The 27,243-nt window shown below is 36.1% G+C and overlaps 2 protein-coding genes across 2 annotated transcripts; one reads left to right on the top strand and one right to left on the bottom strand.

Moving 5' to 3' along the window:
- Nucleotides 1-3,282: 3,282 nt before the first annotated feature.
- On the bottom strand, nucleotides 3,283-5,362 carry cbln2b (cerebellin 2b precursor). Its single transcript, XM_052114124.1, has 4 exons — nucleotides 5,142-5,362; nucleotides 4,317-4,812; nucleotides 3,672-3,791; nucleotides 3,283-3,536 (listed from the first exon to the last, which is right to left on the bottom strand). The coding sequence occupies exons 2-4, from the start codon at nucleotides 4,602-4,604 to the stop codon at nucleotides 3,339-3,341; spliced, it is 606 nt and encodes a 201-aa protein (XP_051970084.1). The 5' UTR covers nucleotides 4,605-4,812; nucleotides 5,142-5,362; the 3' UTR covers nucleotides 3,283-3,338.
- A 4,937-nt stretch (nucleotides 5,363-10,299) lies between these two features.
- On the top strand, nucleotides 10,300-20,584 carry fbxo15 (F-box protein 15). The gene is made up of 10 exons (XM_052114254.1): nucleotides 10,300-10,311; nucleotides 10,398-10,481; nucleotides 12,528-12,632; nucleotides 12,726-12,959; nucleotides 14,666-14,866; nucleotides 15,599-15,722; nucleotides 16,910-16,989; nucleotides 17,446-17,591; nucleotides 19,018-19,142; nucleotides 19,252-20,584. The coding sequence occupies exons 2-10, from the start codon at nucleotides 10,414-10,416 to the stop codon at nucleotides 19,519-19,521; spliced, it is 1,353 nt and encodes a 450-aa protein (XP_051970214.1). The 5' UTR covers nucleotides 10,300-10,311; nucleotides 10,398-10,413; the 3' UTR covers nucleotides 19,522-20,584.
- Nucleotides 20,585-27,243: the final 6,659 nt, after the last annotated feature.

The raw sequence follows: 27,243 nt of genomic DNA, 5'->3' as shown, positions 1-27,243 counted from the left end.
TCTGTGAATGAAGACCTTTTAACAACTATGTATTAATACATGTATTTTACGGCTAATCCAGGTACAAGGAAAACATTATTAGAGGTATAAACATTTCTCAGTGGTTTCTATGTCTTCACTAAATTATTGTTATATATGATGCATTAATAAAGATTTGATGTGGACGGGTTTTGTCTCAGAAGCAGATCTGTAAATAAAATTATGCTTAACTGTTAACTAACTGATTGTTATGATTCCTATGCCATTAAATCCACCACACAGGAAAAAATCTTATTTTTGCTTATTTTGGTGAGGCAAGTGACTTATTTTGGGCTTGTTTTTCCTTTTTTCTCTTGCGAGATCTGGCAACACTGCAATTGGTGTTTCACCCACCCCTTAGTGCAGAGTACTGTCATTTAAAAAAAGAATGATATTAAACGTTCTTTTATTTTGTTCTTAAGGGTAACCTTTAAAAAAAGAGAGCTGCGGAACTTCTGAACAGTTTTTTCATGTACCAAAATTAAAAACATTCCGTTTTTATTCCTTGATGACAACCACAAAATAATGTCTGTAAAAAACAAAGATGAATAATTAAATAATTTTGGTCATGCAACAAAATATTTAAAAACAGGAAAGGTTAGAATATAAAGTGTTATACTTTATAATCTTGTCAATCATAGTATAAAAAAGCAAGCTTATTTTTGTGAGTTATTTTAATAGGTTCTTAGATCTACCTTGACACTCTGTAAGATTATGGATGTCACATTGAACTCACTGGAAAACACCATGCCAAAAATGTTTTTGATAATTAGTAGCCTCAATAAAGTGAATTATTAAATGCAATAAAAAAAATAACCTTTAATACAAAAGAGTTCTTTACTCAGAAACACACAAAGCTAATCACACATCTCTAAAAATCTTCTGTTCAAATGTTTTGTTCTGAGATCTACAATTTGATTGAACACTACCTGTTCATAAAATAATGTAACAGCTTTTATTATTTAATTGTCAATGCATTACAAAGGTAAACATTTATTAATACTAGTCATTAATATGTTTTATCATATAGGACATTTTTATAATATTTTTAGCATATTAACTCTAATACTCTATCTCTTATGGATCTTTTAAGACTAAGTGGGCCTGAAAGAGACACAGTCACTCTCCATCCTCTTCAGTACACTTATGGCTTATGACAGGTCTCATTACAATACTGACACCTCAAATTACCCTTCATGACACAGTCCAGTACACATCTGCACATACAGTTCAGCTCTCTAAAAATTATGTGCATGGTTAAAATCAAAAGAAATGTGTTCTGCAACTTGCTTTGAAAAATTATGTTTTACCATCTATGAGATAAATGATTCCATAGATATTTTGTTTTTATGCCTATCGAGAGCAAAACAAGAAGCATGCAAGCAAACATTTGTGCACCAGCTTCTCTTTATGAATAAACATTTCTGATGAACCTTTCTACACATCATTTCTGAATTTAAGAGGCAGTTTTCATATATATATATATATATATATATATATATATATATATATATATATATATATATATATATATATTATTTTTTTATTTTATTAAACTCCAACAAATAAGGAAATGCATATATAGGTAGAATGTTTTAATTACATACATATTTGATCCATTTAAGAATGCCTGAGTAGTTATGTCTAGGGTTGCTTTTTATATTTACATCTTTACGCGGATCTGCGTTAGTGTTTGTGTTCTGGGTTGCTCTTTATGTTTACGTGTATGTGAATCTATATTGATGTTTGTGTATATGTAAATGCATGTGTGTGTGTATGTGTATGTGTGTGTGTGTGTGTGTGTGTAGAGAGAGAGAGAGAGCGAGAGAGAGAGAGAGAGAGAGAGAGAGAGAGAGAGAGAGAAAGCGCAGACTTGAAAAGAATGAGAGTGTGTCCGTGCATATGCAGGTGTAATAATCAGAGTGTGTATGTACAGTATATGTGTGTATATTTGTAAATGCACTGTAGAATCACAGACAGAGAGTGTGCGGCCAATTGTAAATGTGCATGTGTGTGTATCAATGAAGCAGTGGTGCTAGCCAGAGTTAATTAACATGACTATCACCTTTCTTTAGTCCACTAATAAAGGGCTGTATCATTATCATCACTATAATTGGGAGGCTTAGGGAAAATATTTAGGATTTTATTCTCAAGGATTGCTGAACAGACAATGATTCAAGGTTGCAAAAGCATCATTAATATATAGAGAGCATACCTAATCGTTTTATGATAGCGCATACATAAATGTTTTATGATTGTTTTATTTTATGATACACTCTCGAATCCTATCTTGAGAACTGTAAGAGGATTTTTGAAGTCCGAGTGTTGCTTCAGCACCATGGACAGCGGCACTGCGAAGATGATAGTTTGTACACTGTGAAAGGTATCTGCCATCTTTTCTGTTATTTTGTAAATCAAATTTAATCTGATTTTGTTAATCAAATTTAAAGGAAAAACACACGATTCCTGGGTGCAAATTTTACCATTCGTTCATTTAAAAAAAGATATGAAAAGATATAAAAATAATTAATATTAATAAAAAATAAAATAAAAAATGAGTAAATACGTGTACAATACAATATTTTATTAGGCGGGACATTATATAGAGGATTTTTTCCACAACGTACATCTTTGAGCATTGTCACTGAACACTAAATCAATCAAAAGCTACTTATATCCGGAATGTAGAACACACCATAATGTAAATATGTACTTTATAAATTAGATAGATATCTTGTAAAAGTTTTCAAACGTCTCCATGGGCTGAGAGGCTATACGTTTTGTATGTTTTCTTAAATAACCACTGTATAGCAGGTGGTCTACATTTGGCATTTCAGTATGTTCAGCATCCAAACGACACATCATTGACAACACAAAACAGGATCTTCCATTCGTGCAAAAATGCTTTGGGGCCAAAAAGCACTTCCGCATCTCCATACCACACACCTCACTGGACGGAAGCCGAATCATTAAGGCTATACAAACACAAAACAAAGCACTGATAAATACACCTAGTTCTGGTTTGAAGTTCTTCGTCATAAATATCTTCTCTTTTATATTGTGGTCCAGTTGCAAATTGTTTCCCGTCGATACAATCCACGAACAAATGCGACCGGTTTACTCTCAGAATCGCTGTGGCCAAAAAAAGGCGGGAACTCCCTGTGGACGCGTCCGTATTCAGGTTTGCTGTATTTTTTGACGTGCGCGCTATTTGTCTGCATCCCAAACAGTTTTGTTCAAACAAAGAAAGCATGTTCTTCCTCGTTTTTTTAGTTATTTTTTTTTTAATGTCACTCGGCGTAAACTCGTTTGCGAGTCAGTTATAGAGGAAAAACTAAAAATCCAGAGAACGTGGAGTATTTCCATCCGCCCATTAGATTCCCTCTCTCTAACTTGAGATAGACTCGATCCTCGCGCTCCACCATCAGTAGCACTCCGTTACTCGCTGCCTCCCGTGTAACATCCTGATCTCCAGCAAAAGCAGATATGACCGGATATTCATTCTGAATCAGGTTAACCTGAATAGCAAGAGAAAGAGCGCACTTTAGTCCCTTGCTATCAGAAAACTAGCTTTCCACGAGTAGCCTACTACTAAGGATTCAGTAGGAATAACTTGGACACAATACGTAGAGAGAATACGCTGCTGTTCTCACCTGTATGGTTTGTCTGTTGTAGACTTTGACCACATGAAAGCTGAAACTGTATATTCCTCTTCGTGGTGCAGTGAACACACTAGCTTTTAGGTCGAAATGATTGCCAATGTTTACCAAGACCTGGAACAAAGTAACATGACGAATGACAAATCAAGTTGCAATGAAAATTATTCACATTTAGACATATCATAATTAGCCTACTTCTAGTTTTCAAAATTGCAATTTCAGAGTGAAATATGCGGATCTCCAAGCACACTCCAAGCTATCTGTAAGCACTTTAGTTTGGGTCAGTTTTGATTAATGTGAATCAATTTAATTTACCGCGCGGGGGTCAGATGTTGTAAAATCTAAACAACAGACCCCCTCCCCCCACCCACCCCCACCAAGAAGTCAGTTGGTAATAGGTAGCCTAAACTATCTGATTACTTAAAACCCACAATTGATAGTACCCGAAAAACATTACGTCATGCATTTAATTAAAAAAATCTATTTACACTTAAACGATATCTAATTGGGCTAAAACGCACGTACTTTATCTGAATTGTGCTTTTAGCACTTTTAACAGTTGCTTATGTCTAAAATTCCTTCGCACACCCCTGCATATGCAATTCACGTGAATACAAAGTCACCAATGGGACACCTGACCTGGTCAAAATAGATGGTCATGGATGTATTGCTCATCTCTGAAGGTTCGTGGTTTGTCCCTCTGACGGCCGAGAAAGCAATTTTGGCGCTGCCGGAACGGACAGATATCCCTAACGAAGAAGTGACTCCGCCGTCAGAAGAGGGGTTGGAGTCACACACCACCAGACACTTCCCCTCCAGAACGATGGGCTCCGTGTCATTCTGGCCCAGACAGAATCCTATGCCACATCCCAGGAGAAAGGCGAGAGCCAGCATGGCTAAAGGTCCGGGACAGGCTGCTGGCACCATGATCGGAACAAGAATCCTGTGCAAACTGATCTTTACCACCAGCCCCTTGGAGGTTTGTTGTGGCTCTATCACCTGGTCTAAACTAACCTCTCTCTCTCACCGTCACACACTCTCTCTTTCACCGTCACACACTCTATTTTACCCCTCCTCCTCAATGCGCATCAGTTTGATATCAGGAAGGTGATCGATGTATTTTGTGCAATGTTTCCTGATTTGAAAGAATAGCAACAATAAAAAATGAACGTGCAATTAGAATTGAGAGTGAAAAAAAAAAAAGATTTAAAACAGCAATAGCTATCGCAAAAAATATTTCTCAAATATTCAACATCTGATTCTGACTGAAAGATGCAACAATGTCAAGTTGCGTTTAGCTCATTTAGCACATGCAGTTTATAATAACAAGTAACGCTAAACTATTTTCAAAGTGAACATCACTTCAATGTAAATACATTCCTGATGAAAAAGCAACAAGATATAGCGTCTTAATCTGTAGGTTTTATTTTGCTACATTTCTATGCTTTATTGTCCAATATTTACCTGTTAAATCCATAGTTAGAAGTAATTTCCCGCTCCTTCAGCAGTCTTGAGAGACAGAGCGTGAAGCGCGCGCCCAGTAAGAGTGAAGAAAAGAAATCACTACTTCATCCTTTTAGAGGGCGATTCACGCCCATCCCTTTTCAACTACAGTAATAATTCTTGGGAAGAGTTCTCTCAGCATAAAAGTATGGGATATCTCGGCTCTTGGATAAACGCGTTTTATGCATGCTCAAGTAAAACAGCCAATGTAACAAACCCTTGATGGCATTGCTATTTTTTTATAGCTTACACGTATAGCAGACACAATGGCATATGCTTTATGTTTTAGTTTTAAATACCGAATAAGTACAGCAGATAGGAATTTTGAAGCCGATATTATTCAGCTTAATGCCATAAAATTGGCATGAATATATTACAAACGTCAGTGTCCAGGTGGAAAGCCATCGAAGTCAGACAAAAATCTCGTGCTCCATCCTGTGGAGAAGATGTGCTATAATTCTCCATCTGGCATCAACCACTTCTTTCTCAAAATCAATGCACCATCAGACTCCACATAGTAATTTCTAACCATGCTGTGTTGATAAAGTGGTAATTAAATTTTTAAATTTAACATGATGAAAAATGATTGGTTGCAAAAACTGCTTGAGGTACAATGGTGTCAACGTTATGGGTTGGTCTGGAGTCTGTTTGAATGAAGGGGGATTTGATAATTTTTTTTTTAACTACAGTATATGGAAAACATTCCATAAACATTGAAATCTTGAAAACATTTAGGCCGAATTGTCGAAAATAAATTCAGTATTGGTGGTTTCAATAGGCTATGTATGTGTAATGGGAGCCAGCTGGTAGATAGCTATGCAGTGTGTAAACCTCACTCTTCTGACCTCAAGAGGTGCACTAGCAACTGATGCTAGAGGCTGTAGCCTTTATCATCCTTGTTAGCGCACCCGCATCCACGCCAGAGACACCGGTTCAAATCCCATTCGGAGCGGGGCGACTTGGGCCGAAAACATATGCTAGTCGTCACCATCTCTCTATAAAATAATAACTGGTAATGAACTATCAGTTCTTTGCAGATTTTGCACTCTATAATCAAAAAAACATTTCTGAGAAGTTCTGGTGAGGCTTTAAATGATAATTCACACAAAAATGAAAATTCCCTCATCATTTACTCACTCCGATGCCATCCATGATGTGTATGACTTTTTTCTGCTGAACACAAACCAAGATTTCTAGCAGAATATCTCAGCTTCGTGGGTCCTTACAATGCAAGTAAATTGTGGCCAGAACTTTGAAGCTCCAAAAGCACATAAAGGCAGCATAAATGTAATTCACAAGACTCCAGTGGTTAAATCAATGTCTTCAGAAGCAGTTTGATTAATGTGGGCGAGAAACAGACAAATATTTAAGTCATTTTTACTATCAATCTCCACTTTCCCTTTCACATTCTTCTTTTTTTCTTCATCCATTTAGCCACCTACTGGAAAGGGAGGAGATTTTGTTAGTATAAAAGGACATACAATTTGATCTGTCTCTCACCCACACCTATTATATCGCTTCTGAAGGTATGGATTTAACCACTGGAGTCCTATGTATTACATTTAGGTTGCCTTTATGTGTGTTTTTTTTTTTTGTTTATTTACAAATTTTAGTACCCGTTCACTGCTGAGGTATACTTCTAAAAATATTTGATTGTGTTCAGCAAAAGAAAGAATGTAATTTATATCTGGGATGGCATGAATGTGAGTAAATGATGAGAGACTTTATTTTTGGGTGAACAATCCTTTTAAGCATATGGAGTGTAATGTTAAGTTTGACAGGTCTACCCAGTATGTGTTATGTCCAGTGAACCCTTTCTTAACTTCCATAAATTAATAGTCTTCTTTTGCGCTTAAAAGTTACTAATTGGCAATATTATGTAAGATGATCGTGACTGACATCTTCTAAAGGGTGGAATGGGAATACTGGTTTAAATCATATAATAACTATGACTCAACATCCAAAATGTAAAGTCTAATAGGCACTTTACAATATAGTTTTAGTCTTTCATGATACTTTGGCTCTTTATAAAACTTTCCTTGTTACTTCACTATCAATAACATTTCAACAACCATTCTAGCCTGCAAATAGATAGAACATTGGCATACATCTAACATACATTTTTTAAATATATGCAATGCAACATTTACCAACAACACCAGCTTAGTGACCTAGTTGTTAGGGTGAACTACTGCTTTGAGATCACACATGCTCAACGGGCCAGTCATTGTCAACACCATCCTTACTCACAGGTCTTCACATGCTTCCTTTGACAAGCAGCACACCGTGAGTGGAGAGTGACAAGCTGGTATCCGAGAGCAGTGACTGACCTAGGGCCTGCAGAAGGGCGAGTAAAAGAAGGAAGACATCAAATGTCAAGCTGTGTGAGCCCTGGGCCTATGTATCATGGGGCCCATAGTGGTTCACAAAAATTTATGACAGCTTTCCTCAGCCGCACGAAATGATGCACATTATTGTGAATGTTATGGCTATTTACTCTGACAGGCAGCAGAACACCATCACTCTTGTGATCACCTTGACACTATGCAAAAATTGCCAAAGAAAAAGATAAAGTTATTTGAACACATGTTGACCTTTTGGGGTAAGTGCCAAAGGTTTCATGTGAACAGTGGGGGGACACCTTCCCCTGTTACCACTAGATTTCCACCAAAAAAAAATCCATGCCTTTTTTTTTTTTTATCTGTGCCTGCATTAAACAGTCTATTATAGACTTTTCAGCAAAAGAAAATAGGAAAACTATTACAGTATGAGGCACAAAATGATTCATGAAACAAGAAAAATTGAAAAGGTAACATACAAATATTTAAATTGATAAATTATATACATTTATGGCATTTAAAACACACGTGACAAGCTGCCCTGATAAAAAATGTGACGACATTTAACTTTCATGAACAAAATAGGCTACTTCTTTCCTAAGACCACACTTTAACTTTTTGTTTAAAATTGTAGGCTTTTAAAATAGGCCAACGGTCAATACTTGCCTGAATGTATTGTGCGGTTTGTGGTTTGATTACTGTATGTTCACTTACACAAAAATATAGAGCTATAACAAAAATATGATAATAGTTAAAATTGACTTTGTAGGGTAGAATTCATAAAAAATATTCTAATTTAAGATGATTTTGAACTATATGTTTGAAACCAACATACAACACATCTGCTAAAGAAAGGGTCATTCAATTCGGTAACGTTTCTGTATTTTTAGTATCTTTATGTTACATCATTAAATGGACATGTTAAAGATTTTATAAGTCATAGGGTCAAGCAAAATGACTAAAACAATTTCACATGTCCATCCAGTTAAATTGGCAGGATCAGGTTGGAAAATAACGGGGTGGACATTCAGTGGATAAATTAGCCACTGCATGGTATGTGAATGATTTCTACCAAACATGTTTGTAAAATTATATTGATGATTTTATTTCTGTTAACATGAATATATTGACATTTTAAAATTGCACTATTTTCCCATGTATGTTCCCATAACAGGGTGGACATGTTATGCTTGAGCACATGTGACTAACACCACAAAATAAAGGAAAACACAAATAAAACAAGATTTACAAACTTCAAATTACTCAATATGTCCATAAATAAGACTGTAAAAATGCTACAGTAAAAAAAACATGTACCTTAAAATTTATGGTAAAAAAAACAATCCCATTTTTACGGTAAACTGTTGTAAAAAAAGAAAAATATCTAAAAGTATGATTATTATTGAAATTATGGTAAAAAAAAAAATGATCAGGCTGTCCCAGAATTCCCTGTGTGACCCATCACATTTCATTATGTTTTATGGGAATAGTTTCTTATTTTTAATACTACTTATCTACATTGGGGTGTTCTGTGTTATATTTGATGTAGTTTAGTTAATGTTTATTGCAATATTTTAATTTAAGATGTTTTACTATGATGGTGTTAAGTGTTTGTGTGTCTACATGTTTATTGGTCATTGCTCTTGGAGAGGCCACTAGTGATGTACTTCATGTTATCATGTAGCTTTCTGTAATTATTACAGTGAGTAACAATACAAAGAGTGAAAAGCAGCTTTTTACAGTTTCAGACGTTTACAGTATTAAGTTAATTTAATTTATTATTATAAAGAGTAATGCACCATACAATATGCAGGTATCAAAATTACATCCCAAGCCTGAAGCGTGGTTGAAATATTTTTCTGGCAAACACAGCTTACAGTTGTTTTACCTGTTTTTTTTTTTATAGGGTTTTCAGTATCTTCAATTAAAGGCCATAATATCATGACTTAAGAGGGTGGACAATAGATCAAGGGACACACAAAAAACTCTTAATTGTATGAGTAATAAATAAATCAAATTGAAATCCAATGATTTAGCTCTTATTTTTGTCAAATGTTTGACGTGCAGCTGTAGGGACACGACATGACACGCACGCGCGCACACAAAATTATTTTAAAATGTAACTTTAGGCCCACAGCAGGGTGTAACATAAACTGTTTAAATTATTTTTACCAAGCCTATTAAAGTTGAAATTGGGTGAAATTAAACATTATAAACACCACAACTTGTAGGCTACTTGGGACTTAAATGTCACCAATTTTTAGAAATGACAGTTAGACTTTCGACTCAACATCTTATTCTAACTGAGAAATATATTTTATTTTTATAAATTAACCGTCAAAGGAAAGTACTTTCTCTGACTTCAGTCGTAGAGATCATATATCAGTGCTGTAACTGTGCTCCTGGCCTGCTGGGAGCAGTATTTGCTTAGAGAGTCACATCACCTGCCGCCGGTAGAAGAAAATAGTTGTGCAGCCACAGTGTTTTGTACATGTTCTGATAGGATGCCAACCTGTTCAAAAAAATCATTCTTTGTTTATGGGACTGTATCAAAGAAAAATATTTATGAGATTGAGAATGCTCAGTGTGGAATGCAATTAAATCAATTTGCACCTCCACGACAACGCGCTGGACTGGTTACCTTGACAACATGATGCAGAAGAGAGAGAGACTTAACATGTAATATTGAGCCACTGCAGATTATGTTTTCGGGACCCGTGAAGCCCCAGAAGCAAGATGCTGGACATCTCTCAATTATTACATCAAACTTCATATCTAGGTTACACTTCCAGGTTATCTCCCTGCATTCGGGCTTTAATACTTCTGTACTACAAGGGTTTTCAAAGTCGTTTCAGTGTGTTTGTATTTTTCTCAACAGGCAAAGAAAAACGGCTATGCAGCAGGCAATCTCCAGAATGGCGTCCAATCGCACAAAAAAGATTGGTGAAAACTCCTTAGAGAGGCAAGTTTTTTTTTTATGCGATTATGGTACTTTATGATTAATATAGATTACTGTGAAAAATTCTTCACATAATATGTTTCACAAAAGCAGTTGTATTAAGATGGTTATTTATATATTCAGCTTTAGTGTGTCAATAGAAATATAAATGTTAGACTCCCAAAAATTACTTTTGCAAATAGAAAAGATTACAATAAAAGAACAGGGAGCCCTGCAACAGATGTCATGGCCCCCACTGAACATTGTGTCAGTCTGAGATTAAATAAAGAGACAGAACCAATTGAGACAGCCAAATAGATAGATAACTGTGGAAAATTCTCCAAGAAGCTTGGAACATCATATCTGCCAACAACCAAAAAAACTGCGTCCAGGTGTACCTAGGAGAATTGGTGCTGTTTTGAAGGCAAAAACACAGCATATTGATTTAGCTTTTTTATGTTTATTGGACTTTGTATGACAATAAGTGATTAATGAAAACCATTTATGTCATTATTTCCTCACCATATAACATTTTTCACAAGTGCCTAAAACTTTTGCACAGTACTGTATATGCAGGAGAAGTCAGGATTTTACATACACCTTAGCCAAATGCATTTAAACTCAGTTTTTTAAAATTCCTGACATTCCCTGTCTTATGTCAGTTAGGATCACTATTTTAAGAATGTGAAATGTCAGAATAATAGTAGAGAGAATTATACATTTCAGCTTTTATTTCTTTCATCACATTCCCAGTGGGTAAGAAGTTTACACACACTTTGTTAGTATTTGGTAGCATTGCCTTTAAATTTTTTTGGCCCATTCCTCCAGACAGAACTGGTGTAACGGAGTTAGGTTTGTAGGCCTCCTTGTTCGCACTCTTTTTCAGTTCTGACCACAACATTTCTATCGGATAAATTTAACGTTTGTCTATTTGGAAGACCCATTTGCAACTGAGCTTTAACTTCCTGGCAGATGTCTTGAGATGTTGCTTCAATATATCCACATAATTTTCCTTCCTCATGATGTCATCTGTTTTATGAAGTGCACCAGTCCCTGATGCAGCAAAGAACCACCACAATATGATGCTGCCACCCCCGTGCTTCACAGTGGTGATGGTGTTTTTCGGCTTGCAAGCCTCACCATTTTCCTCCAAACATAACGATGGTCATTATGGCCAAACAGTTATATTTTTGTTTAATCAGACCAGAGGACATTTCTCAAAAAAGTAAGATCTTTGTCCCCATGTGCACTAGCAAACTATAGTCGGTCTTCTTTATGGTGTTTTTGGAGCAGTGGCTTCTTCCTTGCAGAGCAGTCTTTCAGGTTACTGTGGATATAGATACTTGTATACCCATTTCCTCTAGCATCTTCACAAGGTCCTTTGCTGTTGTTCTGGGATTTATTTGTACTTTTCGCATCAAACTACATTCATTTCTAGGAGACAGAATGCATCTTCTTCCTGAGCGGTATGATGGCTGCGTAGTCCCATGGTGTTTATACTTGCGTACTGTTGTTTATACAGATGAATGTGGTACCTTCAGGTTTTTGGAAATTGCTCCCAAGGATGAACCAGACTTGTGAATTTTTTTTTTTTCTGAGGTCTTGGCTGATTTCTTTTGATTTTCCCATGAACGCACTGAGTTTGAAGGTAGGCCTTAAAATACATCCACAGGTACACCTCCAATTGACTCCAAATAGCCATCAGAAGCTAATTGACTAATAGCCTAAAGGCTTGACATCATTTTCTGGAATTTTCCAAGCCGCTTAAAGGCACAGTGAACTTAGTGTGTGTAAACTTCTGACCCACTGGAATAGTGAGTTCATTAAATGTGAAACAATCTGTCTGTAAACAATTGTTGGAAAAATTACTTGTGTCATGCACAAAGTAGATGTCCTACACAACTTGCCAAAACTATAGTTTGCAAATATGAAATCTATGGAGTGGTTAGAAAATTCGTTTTAATGACTTCTACCTAAGTGAATGTAAACTTCTGACATCAGCTGTATATATACATTGTGTTTATCTCTTGCGCAACGATTATATCCATCAATCCATGTATCTCAAAATAGGATGCCACCAGAGATAATTTGCAAGATTCTTTCATATCTGGATGCTGGATCACTCTTCTGTATTGGTTTTGTCAACAAAAACTTCCATGAACTTTCCAACAACAAGTAAGTTGGTTTGATTTTTTGATTTTTCTCCCTTTTTCTTTTCCTCTCTTAAAGCGTAGGCCTACATTTTGTCTCCCTTTAAACTTTCTCTAGTGCTACCTGGTACCAGTTCTACATCCGTGAACTTACCAAGAAGAAAAAAGGCAGGCAAGAAGACTGGATGATACATGGTCTTGGTGTGGTTGATGTGCATGAGAGGCCAAAGGGACACTGGAGAAACATGTTCTTCAAAGAAATTGCTGGCCTAAATGCGAACAAGTGGAAAAAAAAGCTTCAACGCCATGATCCATATTCAGGGCTGCCATGTCATACACAGGAAGTCTTAAGGTTAGAGATTATGGTCTTATCCAAAATGTTACCAACTAGGCTGTGTTGAAATGAATGTTGAAAACAAGGCTGTGAGGGATAGACTCAGTCTCTTCATTGGCATGTAGCATATAAAGATCTATAAATGCCCTAGAAAACATCTAATGTTTACAACTGGAGATCTTTGTCTCCTGAACATTTTTTAGAAATATGTTTTTCCTATTTTTATTTAGCTGAATCATCAACACCAATTTAAACAATCAATTCAAACAACAACCCACTGAAGACATTGTCAATCTGTCCCAGTGGCAGATACACCTCTTGTTCATCAGGAAAGGAGGAAGCAGTAACTGTGTTATACAACCAAAAGACTTTTAATTAAACAAAACACAACATAAAACTGCTTTTCAGCATAACAAAAGAACACTCATAAACACTGACACACACACACACACGTAGCTGCATGCGTCTCTGTCGAACTAGTGTCCTCGGCTCCTCTTTATCCCTCTCCCGGCTGATTGTGCTGATTCATCACCGGGCGTCCATCGTTACGGCCAGCCACTCCCTCCTCCATGTCACAGTCCCTCCTCCTTTTTAATTCCCCTCAAAATTAAACATGACGCTAATCTGAATAAGGCCTATTGCTTCTTCCTACTTTATGGGGCTTTGTGGAATTGGTAACTGAAAAAGTCTAACCTAGTAAAAAATAAGTTGTGGAAATCAATCAAGTTGTTTGCTAAGTAACAAATTAATTGTGGTGATTTACAAATCCTTTATATTTGTGCAAAAGACATGCCTTTTCTGGAATCAGTGTCTTTTTGACATTCTCCTTTTGTTTTCTTTCATGGTTATATCCTTTATTTAATTAGACCAGAGCATTTGTTTTGCATGGTAGCACATAAACTGTATTTACAATAATATAAATATGTACTTACTGTATAAGCTATGTTTAATTCTAGTTTCTGGGTTTCTTTTCTGGGGTTCACCCCTATATGTCAGGGTGTGTTTTTCTCTCCTGCAGTGTCTGGGCTTATTAAAGGTGAGTGTGAGAGTCAGCGTCTCAGATTTGCTCTGTGCCCCTGGGCGATGAGATACGGAAACACGCTTGATGATCTGCAGGCCACGGCGTGGTGTTGTCTTAACCTCTGATTAGAGCTGCCAGGCCACTCAATTTTTTGACTCGAAGAGCGTGTCTTACAGAGGGAATGAAAATAATTGTAGTCCCTTCAGAAAGCTGGATGAATGGAGAAATAAATTGCTTGGCCCCTACCTCTTACCCAGAGAAATCCCCCTAGGTTCCTCAGTTACAAAGACCGGAGGATTAGATTTACTTCAGTAATAATCATCTCCACTGACTTGCAGACACAAGAAACAGCTATTAATCTCTGTGGGACTGTGCTTGTATCTTATTTTACAGCATTAATTGATATCATATGGTGTCAGTGCCTGGCACGTGGTCCAATATACTAGGTATTTAATGCCCAGCGTCTTGCAGACTCAATACCATTTATTTCCATTGGCTTGCTAAACAAATGTTACCCTGCTCCTAATCGACTTAATTAGGTTAATAGCGGTACTTACCCTTCTCTTTTATGATACTTTGGCTGTTTATTTTGCTATTCCAACATCCAAAAATAAAATGAAAAATCTTACATTCCCAAACATTTCTCTTAAATTATCTCAGAGCAGAGGTGTCAGATAGAGTTTGCATGATGTGTGTCTTCCAGGAGTCTGTGCATTACATGGGAGATCACAGTGACTGATGGGAGAGGACGGCAGAGCACCTTTGAGCAGTCTCGGGCCTCCTTCAGCAGTACGGCTGTTTTTATGTTTTGGGGTACTGTCAGCTTGCCTCCATTCAACCAGCTCACCTCACTTGAGCTTCACGGAGTGTTGCGGGTGCCCCTCAATTGTCCGGCTCCTTACAGGTATTCAACATGAGAAAAATACAAAGGCATACATTTACTCCAATCAGGGCCATAGGAATAATCTGAACTCTTATCATCTTATTACCTGAAATCTTATTATCTTTGATGATACTGCAATAGTGCATATATCTAGCTACAAGTATATTCACTGTCTTATTTTGTCTAATAGCTCATTTTGAGTCATATGATAAAAGTTGCACTGTTTTCTTTGATTTTGTTTTTTTCACTGTATCAGTGTTGTCACATTATACAAATTTCAGTAGGGTAGTAGTCGGTACCAATACTAGTGAAATTGATGATTCACAATACCAATTTCAATACCACAACAAAACTAATTTGTTAATTAAGTAAACATTGTTTCAAGAGCTCAAGTAATTATTCAAGACAAATAAGCAGTAGGAAAATAAGAACAAAGAAACCGATTACAAGCAATAAAACAAATATAAACATCCGAGCAAAGATACAAACTAAGAAAACAGTGCTTGATGGCAGAATACGATATTCAATTAACCATTCAGAAATGGAAAAAGTAATTAAATGCTACATAAAACTTAAATTACTGGTCTTTAGTTGCTTTTTCTGGTTACTGGTCTTTGTTGCTTTCTCTTTTTCTTGATGTTTTATTATTATTAACCTTAGACTTGAAAGTGTGTGTTCTTGTGTGTGTGTGTGTGTGTGTGTGTGTCAGCGATGCCCCCTGACTCTAACCTAAATTAATCTTGTGACTTTTAGGCCTGTCTGGAAATCCATCATGTCCAAAATACACCTTAAAGGCAGAAACGGGGAGTTTTGTGGTTCAGACAAAATTGTCAAGTTGCTATACATGGGACAGGGTGTAACTGTGGGAGTCTGGCAGGTATTTTCTAATTTACAGTTGGCCCTTTACTTTGTTGGCAAAACATACTTTACTATATAAAACAATATGTACAGTAATAGTTTCAACTCTCTCAGACAGGGTTTTTCCTATCTCAAAATGAGGTGTAGGTGGTACCATACTGATCAAAAAAGTGACGTTAAAAACATGTAAACATTTGCTTTGCGTTAATACACTACTAATGACCTGGCAACTTAATAATAGTGTTAATTTTGTCAGCTGTTTTTTAATTTAGTCTTTGTCTTAATCCTGTGTCAAATGTCCTTTTTAGTTTTTATCATATTTAATCAACCTTATCCTATTTTATTTGTCAAGTTTTAGTTGACAAAGTCTGGGCATTTTAATGTAGTTTTAGTCAATGAAAACTGATGACATTTTAGTCATATTTTAGTAACATTTAGTCATATTGATATTTTAGCCACTGAACACTAAACATTTTAGCCATAAGAGTATTATTGATAAGCATTTGTCAATCTTGTCTATCCAAAACCAATATATATATATATATATATACACACACACAAACACACACATTTTATTGTTATTTTTCACATAAGATTGATCTTATCATGATGATCTCATGATGATTACGTTGTGAGCTGCAGACATCGGGGGTGAGAGACGAGCGTCTCCGTGTTAGAGTGCGCATCAGCCGGTGGAACTTTAAATCTCTCCCGGTATCGACTCCCGCTCAGATTGGGTCTCTTTCGGAACTGGTTGAAGCAGCTCTGACTGCACAGAGAATGACAGTTTTGGAGTTTGTGTTTATTTACATAGCACGCTCCCTTATTATATGAACTTTAATTAAGGATGAAATAATGATATATCGCCAAGCTGTGATCTGTGTTTCTATCAGACACTCGAGCTGCATCGCTCTTCTTGTCTCGCGTATCATTATAGTTTTATATGATCTCAAGTTATGTTAAATGACATCAAGCATCTATTCAACAACAGAATAATTTTATTATTATTGCCAAGATTTTTTGTTACAAATGACAATCCACCGAGTGCAATGTTTGTTAGTGTTTTCCACGAAGACCCACCAGAGTTTTGTAGACAGCCGGAAGCGGCACAAAATTTGACAGAGGTGGCCGCCTAGTAATTCTCTATGCAGGAAAAACCCTGTCAGAGTTGCTTGAATAATTTTTAACTGTGTTTTTCATATTCAGGACCATTGGGCAATTGCTTTTATCATCGTGAATTTGCACAATGACAGACTTGTGGAAAGAAGTCTTCCTGCATCAGTTTGGTATTCCTTTATTTTACTCTTATAGTCTTTTTTATTGGCAGACCTTTTGGCAGGGAGTCTGATTTTAATTAATCCAGGTTATGATAGCACTGACCCATTAAAAGCAAACACATAAGTTAAAACATTTGGTGTGTATTTTTTTTTTTTTTTTACAGAAAGCCTGTGGGTGAATATTATTCTTATTCTCTTTTTATGCTCAGATGTGTTAAATAACTGTAAATCACAATGGAAATTTCTGTTATGCGTCATTGTCAGTTATCTGTTTTGTTGTGCAATAACTCCATCTTCTGGTGATATTTTACATTGTATGCATGGCTCTGAACTATTAGTAATCATTTGAGGGTGTTGCCATTCTGCTTTACTGTTATACTGCCTTTATGCTCCTTAACGAAAAGGCATGTTTACACACACTTAGTTTTTTAATCTCTCTTTTTTCCTTCTTATTCACACTGCTAGTCCACATACAGCTGCTGAAGTCAGTGCATTATTTGATGATGTGGACCCAGAGTATGGTCTCCATGGCTACACTGCTTACATTGAACTGCACAATACAGTGAGAGTCATCATGTCAGGGCGCTTTCCCCAGCTGTTCTGCAGGAGAGGTAAATGCAGAGTATGAGCACTTTATAATCAGAAGAGTTCAAAGTAGAATATTTTATTAAACTTCAAGCCCTATTAAGGAACTAGTTTTCACAGAGTCTTCACACAGTCAACAGTAACCTTTATAAGCCATAGAAGTCATTATTTAGCTGATTTTACACTGTAACTCAACAACAGTAGATGGTGCTAGATACTCAAAATATATCAACATTGTCCTGCTGAAAGCAAGATTACCAGTTTTTACACTTCTGAAGCAATGGATTTTCAAAATTGCATTATTATTAATGATCATTTACATTATAATGAATAATATTATTAGAAAGGTACATTACATTTTTTTTTTTATCCTCTTACTGCCTCTCCTTAACCCGATAAAGTCTGAGATATGAAATAATACTCAGAAAAATTACGTTTTTAAAGTAGCTGTTTAAAAACGTTTTTAAACTGTTCTAAAGTAGGTAATTATCCTCATCAGACCCAGCAATTAATTTCTTAATTGCACATCAAATCAAATATGAATAATATATATATATATATATATATATATATGAACAATTATCATATGTTTTTTTCATGCACCAAACACTAAATTAATATATAAAAAATAAGCTACATTGTAAAACCTTTTTTTTTTTTTTATTATTATTTTCAGGGTCTCAGGAGGTTATTATAGTAAGATGATATCGTAATAGCTTGCAATGTTAAAATGTGATAAATGTATAAAGACCAACAGGCTGCTTTTATAAATATACATATAAATATCAGTTTCCACTTTAGAAATGTCTTATAAAAATTTATTATATATCAGTATTTTCAAAGCTCTGTGTTTTCTACTGTGGTTGGTATGTATGGAATTGAATGATAATTGAGAAATATACCTCAAAATCATTTGCATATATTTGATACATTTCATCATGATTTTTCAATAAAATAATGTACATAATTTTAAACAAGCACCAGTTGCTTCAATTCAGAAAATACTTATTTTGAAAAATCAGTAACAATATAAACGTTATTTTAAAGTAAAGATTTTACAACTAAAATATGCGTGCGTTACAATATGAAGGCACAGAAATTATATTACAAGGTCTTCTACTTCCAGAAGAGCATGGAAACTTTCACCAAGAGGCAGTAGACATCTAGTACGTTGCATACAACTGGTTTTACAGCAAAGTATTGGTCATGTTGATGATGTAGTATATACGTACGGCTTAATGGGGTTAAACAATAAAGTTGATTTTATTTGTAGTTTGCATAAATCAATGCTTTACTAGTGTTCCTCAAAAATATTTTAATTCAATTTTAAAATGTACTCTATAAATATATGTAAAAGATGATATCATATTACCTTTTAACAGTCCCATCTCTAATATATCATTTGGTAGACAACCACAAAATATCAAACTGTTCCCTCACTGTACTCTCCAGATCAGATTTCTGATGGTTATCTTCCACTGGAAGTGATCAGTGAGGCTAACAGATCCCTAAATACTCATTTGGTTGGAGATATAAGCTTGCCTTGGAGGACTGAAGCCCTACATGGATCTATCAAGGTACAGTATCACCATGCTGAATTGAGTACCAATTAGCCTCAACTTTTTGTACAGTACCCTACTTAGCTAATTATGACTCACTTTTTCTTGATGTAAATGGTGTGTCCAGGATTGCTGCATGATGAACCTCACTGTATGGGATGAAGCCATGCAGCCTTTTTGGTGTGTCAGTGCTCCTGTTGTCATGACAAAAGCAAATCAAGAGGCGGTATCTTATGATTTTGATGGAGAGAGTTTCTCCATCCTGTACCAAGACTCAGGGGGGAGGGGAGAGATGAGGCTGAAATGGGTGGAGGATAAGGAACAGTATTTTGTAGTTAATCTAGTGCTTTACATTTCTATCTCCAAAGTAAATAAGCACTTTGGGAGAAATTATTAAAGTTTTGATGCACAACTTATCATAGACATCTGCTCATTGAAGCATTTCCATTTCAACTTATTGGCCCTCATTTGTTTGAAGCACAAACGGAACACATTTCTGTCTAATTATTTTTGTGAAAGAAAAAAAACATTGCTCAAATTGTCACATCATATTGTTTTTTTTTTGGTTCATTTTTAGTGTTGTATAGAATGATTTTGTCCTTGTATATCTGTAAGTTAAAACCAATTGCAAAAAGGCTTATGACATTCATTGCATCCATTTCATTTGATTTTTCTTTTAATCTTCATCAAGAATGGCACATTTTCACCCATTGCATTTATATCCATTAAGTGAAATTATTTGCATAATTGCTGGTTATGGTCAATCCTACGTTACTCAAGCAGCAGAATGTTTCTTAGCTCGAAACATGACAGAATTCTTGTATGCCAGGCAATTGCATTTATTATATTATTCATAGGCAATAGACATTTCTCTCCCCCAGAGGTAGATCATGTCCTTTTGTCATAGCGTCAAGTTACAGTTTAAATCTCCACTGAATTCATTTATGAAAATTTAATAGGCCATAAAATTTCAGCTGAAGTGCTTTACTTGAAGATGTATCACATCATAATGGCAAGGACATTAAAGTGTGTAATGGAATTTCAATGTGCGACTTTGTAAACAATATTTTGACATAATAAACCTAAACTCCTCGCAGTGACTCATATAGCTTAGCCATGCTCGTACACAGTGCAAAGTTATTACTGTGCAGCCTCAGCATTCCTTACACTGGCACTAAGCATAAGACAATTGCATTTGGGTGAGGTGTATAATTGTGTCATAGCCCTTTGCAGCCATTTTGACACAATTCCAGAGTCTTAAAAACATTTAGCTTAGCTCAGTAATCAGAGGTGCTGATGTTACATACAGCTGGCAAGAAAGACTTACATAAAACAAAAACTAGATAGTGGCGTAATAGGATTGCCTAGAAGATTCTCTCTATTTCTCAGAGGCCAATCTAACCTTGAAAAGTGCTTTTCTAACAATGTCATCACTCTGATCCATATACATTATTTTTGTAGATTGCATGGTAGCTAGAAAAGAAATGGCATCTGTCAGTGTTGTCATGATTGAAGCTGTATTAAAGATGTGCTTGAAGGATAAATAGCGCATATGTTGCGCTAATATTTTGAACTGTTCAGTTTTTATAGCGAAGACTGACCTGAGGCATCTTTTAGTGGAGTAAAAATTAATGTATCCTTTACAGTGGTTTTCACAAGTCATAAAATGCCTTATCTGATTTTCCTGAAATAAGACACAGAAAGTAATGATTAATCAAATGCAAGTCAATGCTATACCAAAGTAATGGTTTGCAGCAGAGTATGAAGTAGTTACTAATGAAGTGATTTGGATTTTGTTAGACCACAATGGTTATTTTATATTGAGGGAACAAAGTAGTTTCTAAGGCCATGTCCACACTAATACGTTTTCATTTGAAATTGCATTAATTTTACTATGTTTACACCTCTCATCCACACTAGAATGCCATCTTTCACCGAAAATGGAGTGTTTAGAAAATGCTCTCTATTATCGCATACTTCCTAAAACAATGATGTTATGGAACTGAAAACTTTGTGTGGATGTGGCATAAAAGGTGCACATTGATTCATTCAAGTCTCAGTAAATTAATTTGAAACATTCCTGATTCAGGGCAATGTACTTTCTTTCTTTTCTTTTAGTGTGCATAAATCAGTATAAAAGTCTGCATGAAAGTAATCCTTATGACTCCAGTGGTTGAATTAATGTATCTTCTGAAGCGATCGGTAGCTTTTGGGTGAGAACAAACAAAACCCCTTTTCCACAGTATATCTTGCCATTGCAGTCTCTAGGCATGATCATGAAATAAAGCTTGATTACACTTACTAGTGCTTGACGCATGCGGAGCGCTATCAGAGCCCGTCTGAAGGGGGAGGTTACAGGTTTAGCATAGAATAGCATAACACAGTGGTCCCATAGACATTCTATGGGGGTTACACTGATGAGGAGACAAGAGGCCTTTCTTTTTGAATGGATGTCTATGAAGGAGATGATTCAGTGTACTGAATAAACTGCTTTTGTGCAGAAACAGTTCATCACTTAATGAATAGACATTACTTAATGAATGACCATATGTCTGCTAATCTTCATCATGTTTTACTCTAAACAATCCTTTTGGAATTAACTATGTGTGGAGTTTACTAAGATAAATTGAAGGTAGGTGTCAGTTTACGCCTCTCCCCATTCATTTGTATGGTAGCCACAAATGGTGACTTACTGTCATAACATGCTAGTTGACCGTTATACTCTCTCCTATGGTAAAATATGAAGGTTGTTATCTCAGTATAGAAGATCTCTGGTGCTATAGGAAGTGTAATCAAGATTGAAATCATATCGCCAAAGGAGTCTGCTGTCAAGAAGTACAGTGAAAAATGAGTTCCATTTTGGTCTGTTCTCACCTAAAACCAGCTGGATCGCTTCAGAAGACATTAATTAAACCACTGGTGTCTGATGGATTATGCTTATGCTGACTTTATCTCCTTTTTTGGAGCTTTTGGTGTACTGATCACCATTCATTGCATTGTATAGACCAACAGAGCTGAGATATTCAGAGCTGAGGTGTTCAGCAGAAGGATGAAAGTCTGTTTAAATGTGTATTTGAGATGTACAGATATTTAAATCATCATTTGTATAGTTGTTTTAGGGTTTACACAATTACATCATCATGGCAATGACATTGTGACACAGAAAAGTTTAGAAAGTGATTTCACCACACTAAAATCATGTTAAAATGCATATTGTTGACGTCTTGGGTCTATACGTTTAAAACAGTTAGTATTATAACGTTCCTTTATGCTCCTTAACGAAAAGGCATGTTTACACACACTTAGTTTTTTAATCTCTCTTTTTTCCTTCTTATTCACACTGCTAGTCCACATACAGCTGCTGAAGTCAGTGCATTATTTGATGATGTGGACCCAGAGTATGGTCTCCATGGCTACACTGCTTACATTGAACTGCACAATACAGTGAGAGTCATCATGTCAGGGCGCTTTCCCCAGCTGTTCTGCAGGAGAGGTAAATGCAGAGTATGAGCACTTTATAATCAGAAGAGTTCAAAGTAGAATATTTTATTAAACTTCAAGCCCTATTAAGGAACTAGTTTTATACAGAGTCTTCACACAGTCAACAGGAACCTTTATAAGCCATAGAAGTCATTATTTAGCTGATTTTACACTGTAACTCAACAACAGTAGATGGTGCTAGATACTCAAAATATATCAACATTGTCCTGCTGAAAGCAAGATTACCAGTTTTTACACTTCTGAAGCAATGGATTTTCAAAATTGCATTATTATTAATGATCATTTACATTATAATGAATAATATTATTAGCATAGAATAGCATAACACAGTGGTCCCATAGACATTCTATGGGGGTTACACTGATGAGGAGACAAGAGGCCTTTCTTTTTGAATGGATGTCTATGAAGGAGATGATTCAGTGTACTGAATAAACTGTAACTGTAACTATAACGTTTACTGATTGGCCCCAATAACTTCCATTTTGCCTCATTGTAACCCAGATTGTTGTTTCTTTTAATGAAAAGGAGGGATAAGACGAATTATAAAAAATATACATTTGTTTATCAACATTATGCCACGAACATTGTCGACTGAGATAAACTTGTATTGAACCAATAATATTCCTTTTAAAAGTGCTGTTGAACGAATGAGTCATTTCACCCAAAGTACAACAAAATAGCATTTTTCCAGTAGATGGCGGACTATTGAAATTAATGTTGTTAGGCATAACATACTGTAGACATTGAACCACATCCATTTTAATTAACAAATTAAATTTGTAGATGTCGGTCAGCTGAGACCAGAAGGCTGATGCAGTCAGGAGGAGTTATTTAACAATTACATTTTGCAGACCGCTAACACATCAGAGGCTTATGAATAGGGTTGAAAATGGTTTGCTTACAACCAGAAAGACAAAACTAGTGCTACTGTATGTATAAATATTTAAATTAATAAACTGGTGGCTACGTAACCATGTATAACAGTTTACATCTTAAATTGTGCTTTGCTATTGTGTGCACAAAAGTAGTTACTGTAGGTGGTGGTTTATTAATTGATCTCCCTATGATTTTTCAGTAGAGGCATTTGGAATCAGCCTCTTAAACAGAATGTGTAGATTTTTTTTATTATGGTGGCTGAAAGAAAACTGAATGGCCAAAAAACCCTGAAATAAATAAACAAATTGTTTTGCTTGAAAGAATTTTTTTTTTAGCCCACACTGTTTGATTTTAATAATTTTATTAACATGCAGCTGAAGACTCCCAGTGGCATTTTGCTGCAACTTGGCGCTATTCTCGCCCCCTTGATTAACATTTAACTCTGATCTGGCAGACCTTGTTGCTACAATTAATTATCTGTCATCCCAAACCGGGGTCACATGCTAACGAGGATGCAGCCTTATCTGTATGACACAGCTCTGAGCTGCCATTATAACTGAGGGGCATACTTGTACTGGTCATTTACTAACTGTGTTGCAAGTTAACACATAAACTCTAAAATACTCTGCATGAGACTTAATGCAGGCTTTGCATTTGTAGTGCAGTTTGACCTGAGTTTGAACCATGGGCGCACAGTCTTTTGTATGTAGTTTGGCCTCTTTAAACCCTGATTCCAAAGCATTGGGTATTGGGTTGTTCTTGAGTCTCTCAAGGCTGTCTATATTGTAATAGGCTTATTATGGTTGGTGTAAATCCTAAGATATTTCCATCTTTTAAAAAGCATACCAGCACTTAAAGTCTCATTATAAGCCAAACAATGATCGATCCTTGAAACTGACGTCTCCCTAAACAATTACATAGATTTTTATTCATTGCATTGCGTTAATGCCTAATTAACTTTAGGCTTAATTGTGTCTGAAGCCTAATTAAAATTACTAATTTATAATTCCAAACAGTTTGTCTAAATATACAAGGTCTGCCCACAATTCAGTTTTGGTATGCAGCTGCCACCTCTGACAAAATTAATTTCACCTTGCACCCATAACAGACCTTGAAGGAATAGTTCATCATACTCTCATCATTTACTCATTCTCATGCCATCCTGGATGTATATGACTTACTTTCTTCAGCAGAACACAAATGAATAATTTCTCAGCTCTTTTGGTCTGTTCAATGCAAGTGAATTGTTGCCTACATTTTGAAGCTCCAAAAATCACATAGGTCAGCATAAAAGTAATCCATATGACTCCAGTGGTTAAATCGATGTTTTCAGAAGTGATATGATAGGTGTGGATGAGAAACCGATCAATATTTTAGTAATGTTGTACTATCAATTCTCCTCTCTGCTCAGTCAATCTCCACTTTCACATTCTTCTTCTTGTGTTTTTGGTGATTCACCTTCTTCATGCATACACTACTGGGCAGGTAGAAGAATTTCTAGCACAAATGTATTTATTTATATATATATATATATATATATATATATATATATATATATATATATATATATATATATATATATACACTCACCTAAAGGATTATTTGGATCACCTGTTCAATTTCTCATTAATGCAATTATCTAATCAACCAATCACATGGCAGTTGCTTCAATGCATTTAGGGGTGTGGTCCTGGTCAAGACAATCTCCTGAACTCCAAAGTGAATGTCAGAATGGGAAAGAAAGGTGATTTAAGCAATTTTGAGCGTGGCATGGTTGTTGGTGCCAGACGGGCCGGTCTGAGTATTTCACAATCTGCTCAGTTACTGGGATTTTCACGCACAACCATTTCTAGGGTTTACAAAGAATGGTGTGAAAAGGAAAAACATCCAGTATGCAGCAGTCCTGTGGGCGAAAATGCCTTGTTGATGCTAGAGGTCAGAGGAGAATGGGCCGACTGATTCAAGCTGATAGAAGAGCAACTTTGCCTGAAATAACCACTCGTTACAGCCGAGGTATGCAGCAAAGCATTTGTGAAGCCACAACACGCACAACCTTGAGGCGGATGGGCTACAACAGCAGAAGACCCCACCGGGTACCACTCATCTCCACTACAAATAGGAAAAAGAGGCTACAATTTGCAAGAGCTCACCAAAATTGGACAGTTGAAGACTGGAAAAATGTTGCCTGGTCTGATGAGTCTCGATTTCTGTTGAGACATTCAGATGGTATAGTCAGAATTTGGCGTAAACAGAATGAGAACATGGATCCATCATGCCTTGTTACCACTGTGCAGGCTGGTGGTGGTGGTGTAATGGTGTGGGGGTTGTTTTCTTGGCACACTTTAGGCCCCTTAGTGCCAATTGGGCATCGTTTAAATGCCACAGCCTACCTGAGCATTGTTTCTGACCATGTCCATCCCTTTATGGCCACCATGTACCCATCCTCTGATGGCTACTTCCAGCAGGATAATGCACCATGTCACAAAGCTCGAATCATTTCAAATTGGTTTCTTGAACATGACAATGAGTTCACTGTACTAAAATGGCCCCCACAGTCACCAGATCTCAACCCAATAGAGCACCTTTGGGATGTGGTGGAACGGGAGCTTCGTGCCCTGGATGTGCATCCCACAAATCTCCATCAACTGCAAGATGCTATCCTATCAATATGGGCCAACATTTCTAAAGAATGCTTTCAGCACCTTGTTGAATCAATGCCACGTAGAATTAAGGCAGTTCTGAAGGCGAGAGGGGGTCAAACACAGTGTTAGTATGGTGTTCTTAATAATCCTTTAGGTGAGTGTGTGTGTGTGTGTGTATATATATATATATATTCTCACACCTATCATATCACTTCTGAATATATGAATTTAACTGCTGAAGTCTTATGGATTAATTTTCTGCTGCCATTATGTGCTTTTTGGCAACTCTTGTCATGTTGAGGGCAATGCAGCACTTGGCGCTGGGTTCAGCCTCCAAAACCAAATTAAAACTGCCACGAGAAGTCATCTGTCTGAGGCAAAGATGCAAAATCTAATGACAATTGCCTCCGCATCAGTCTCCCTTGATGCGTTTGATTATGCAGAGGCGAGTTTAAGTTGATGCGGACGAGGAGGAAGGCTTGAGTTGCCGATCGAGTCCTGTTCAGTTCATTTTTTTATGTATTTGTTTCATATTTTAATCACATTTGTTTTTTGTAATATTGCGTTGTTCATATGTCGTGTTTTAGTGGCCTAACATTCATCTGATTCATGTGGTGTCTCTGTTGTTCCTCTGTTCTCTTCATAAATAAATACATGTATAATCTGCCGTAAGCTCGTCCTGTAAGTTCATGATTCAAAATGAAAATGTCAACGAAAATAAAAGCTATTAAATGTCTTATTATCATTAGAATATGAAAATTAAAATGATGGGTAATAATAGATTGTGAGGGAATTTGTTTGAACCTGTCTGTCAAAATTAGGGATGAAATGTTTTTTTTTTTTAATTAAACACGCTACTAAGACAGACAGAAATCATGGACAAGTTATTGAAAAGGAAAAATATTGACGATGGTTAGCCTATGTGGGATAGTGGTGTGCCGTAGAATATTTTAGTTGTAAAAAGTGTGCAGTAGCAGAAAAAAGGTTGGGAAACACTGGAGTAAATTACGAGAACATTATTGAGTGAACTATTCCTTTAAGTGCCATTTGGCTATCCATCATTAGTGTTGCACCATGTGATTGAGAGCAGTAATATTCAT

The sequence above is a fragment of the Xyrauchen texanus genome, chromosome 41 (genome assembly GCF_025860055.1).
Source record: "Xyrauchen texanus isolate HMW12.3.18 chromosome 41, RBS_HiC_50CHRs, whole genome shotgun sequence".
Classification (NCBI taxonomy): Eukaryota; Metazoa; Chordata; class Actinopteri; order Cypriniformes; family Catostomidae; genus Xyrauchen; species Xyrauchen texanus.
Note: the sequence above shows the minus strand (reverse complement) of the source record. Positions and strands in the feature narration are given on the sequence as shown.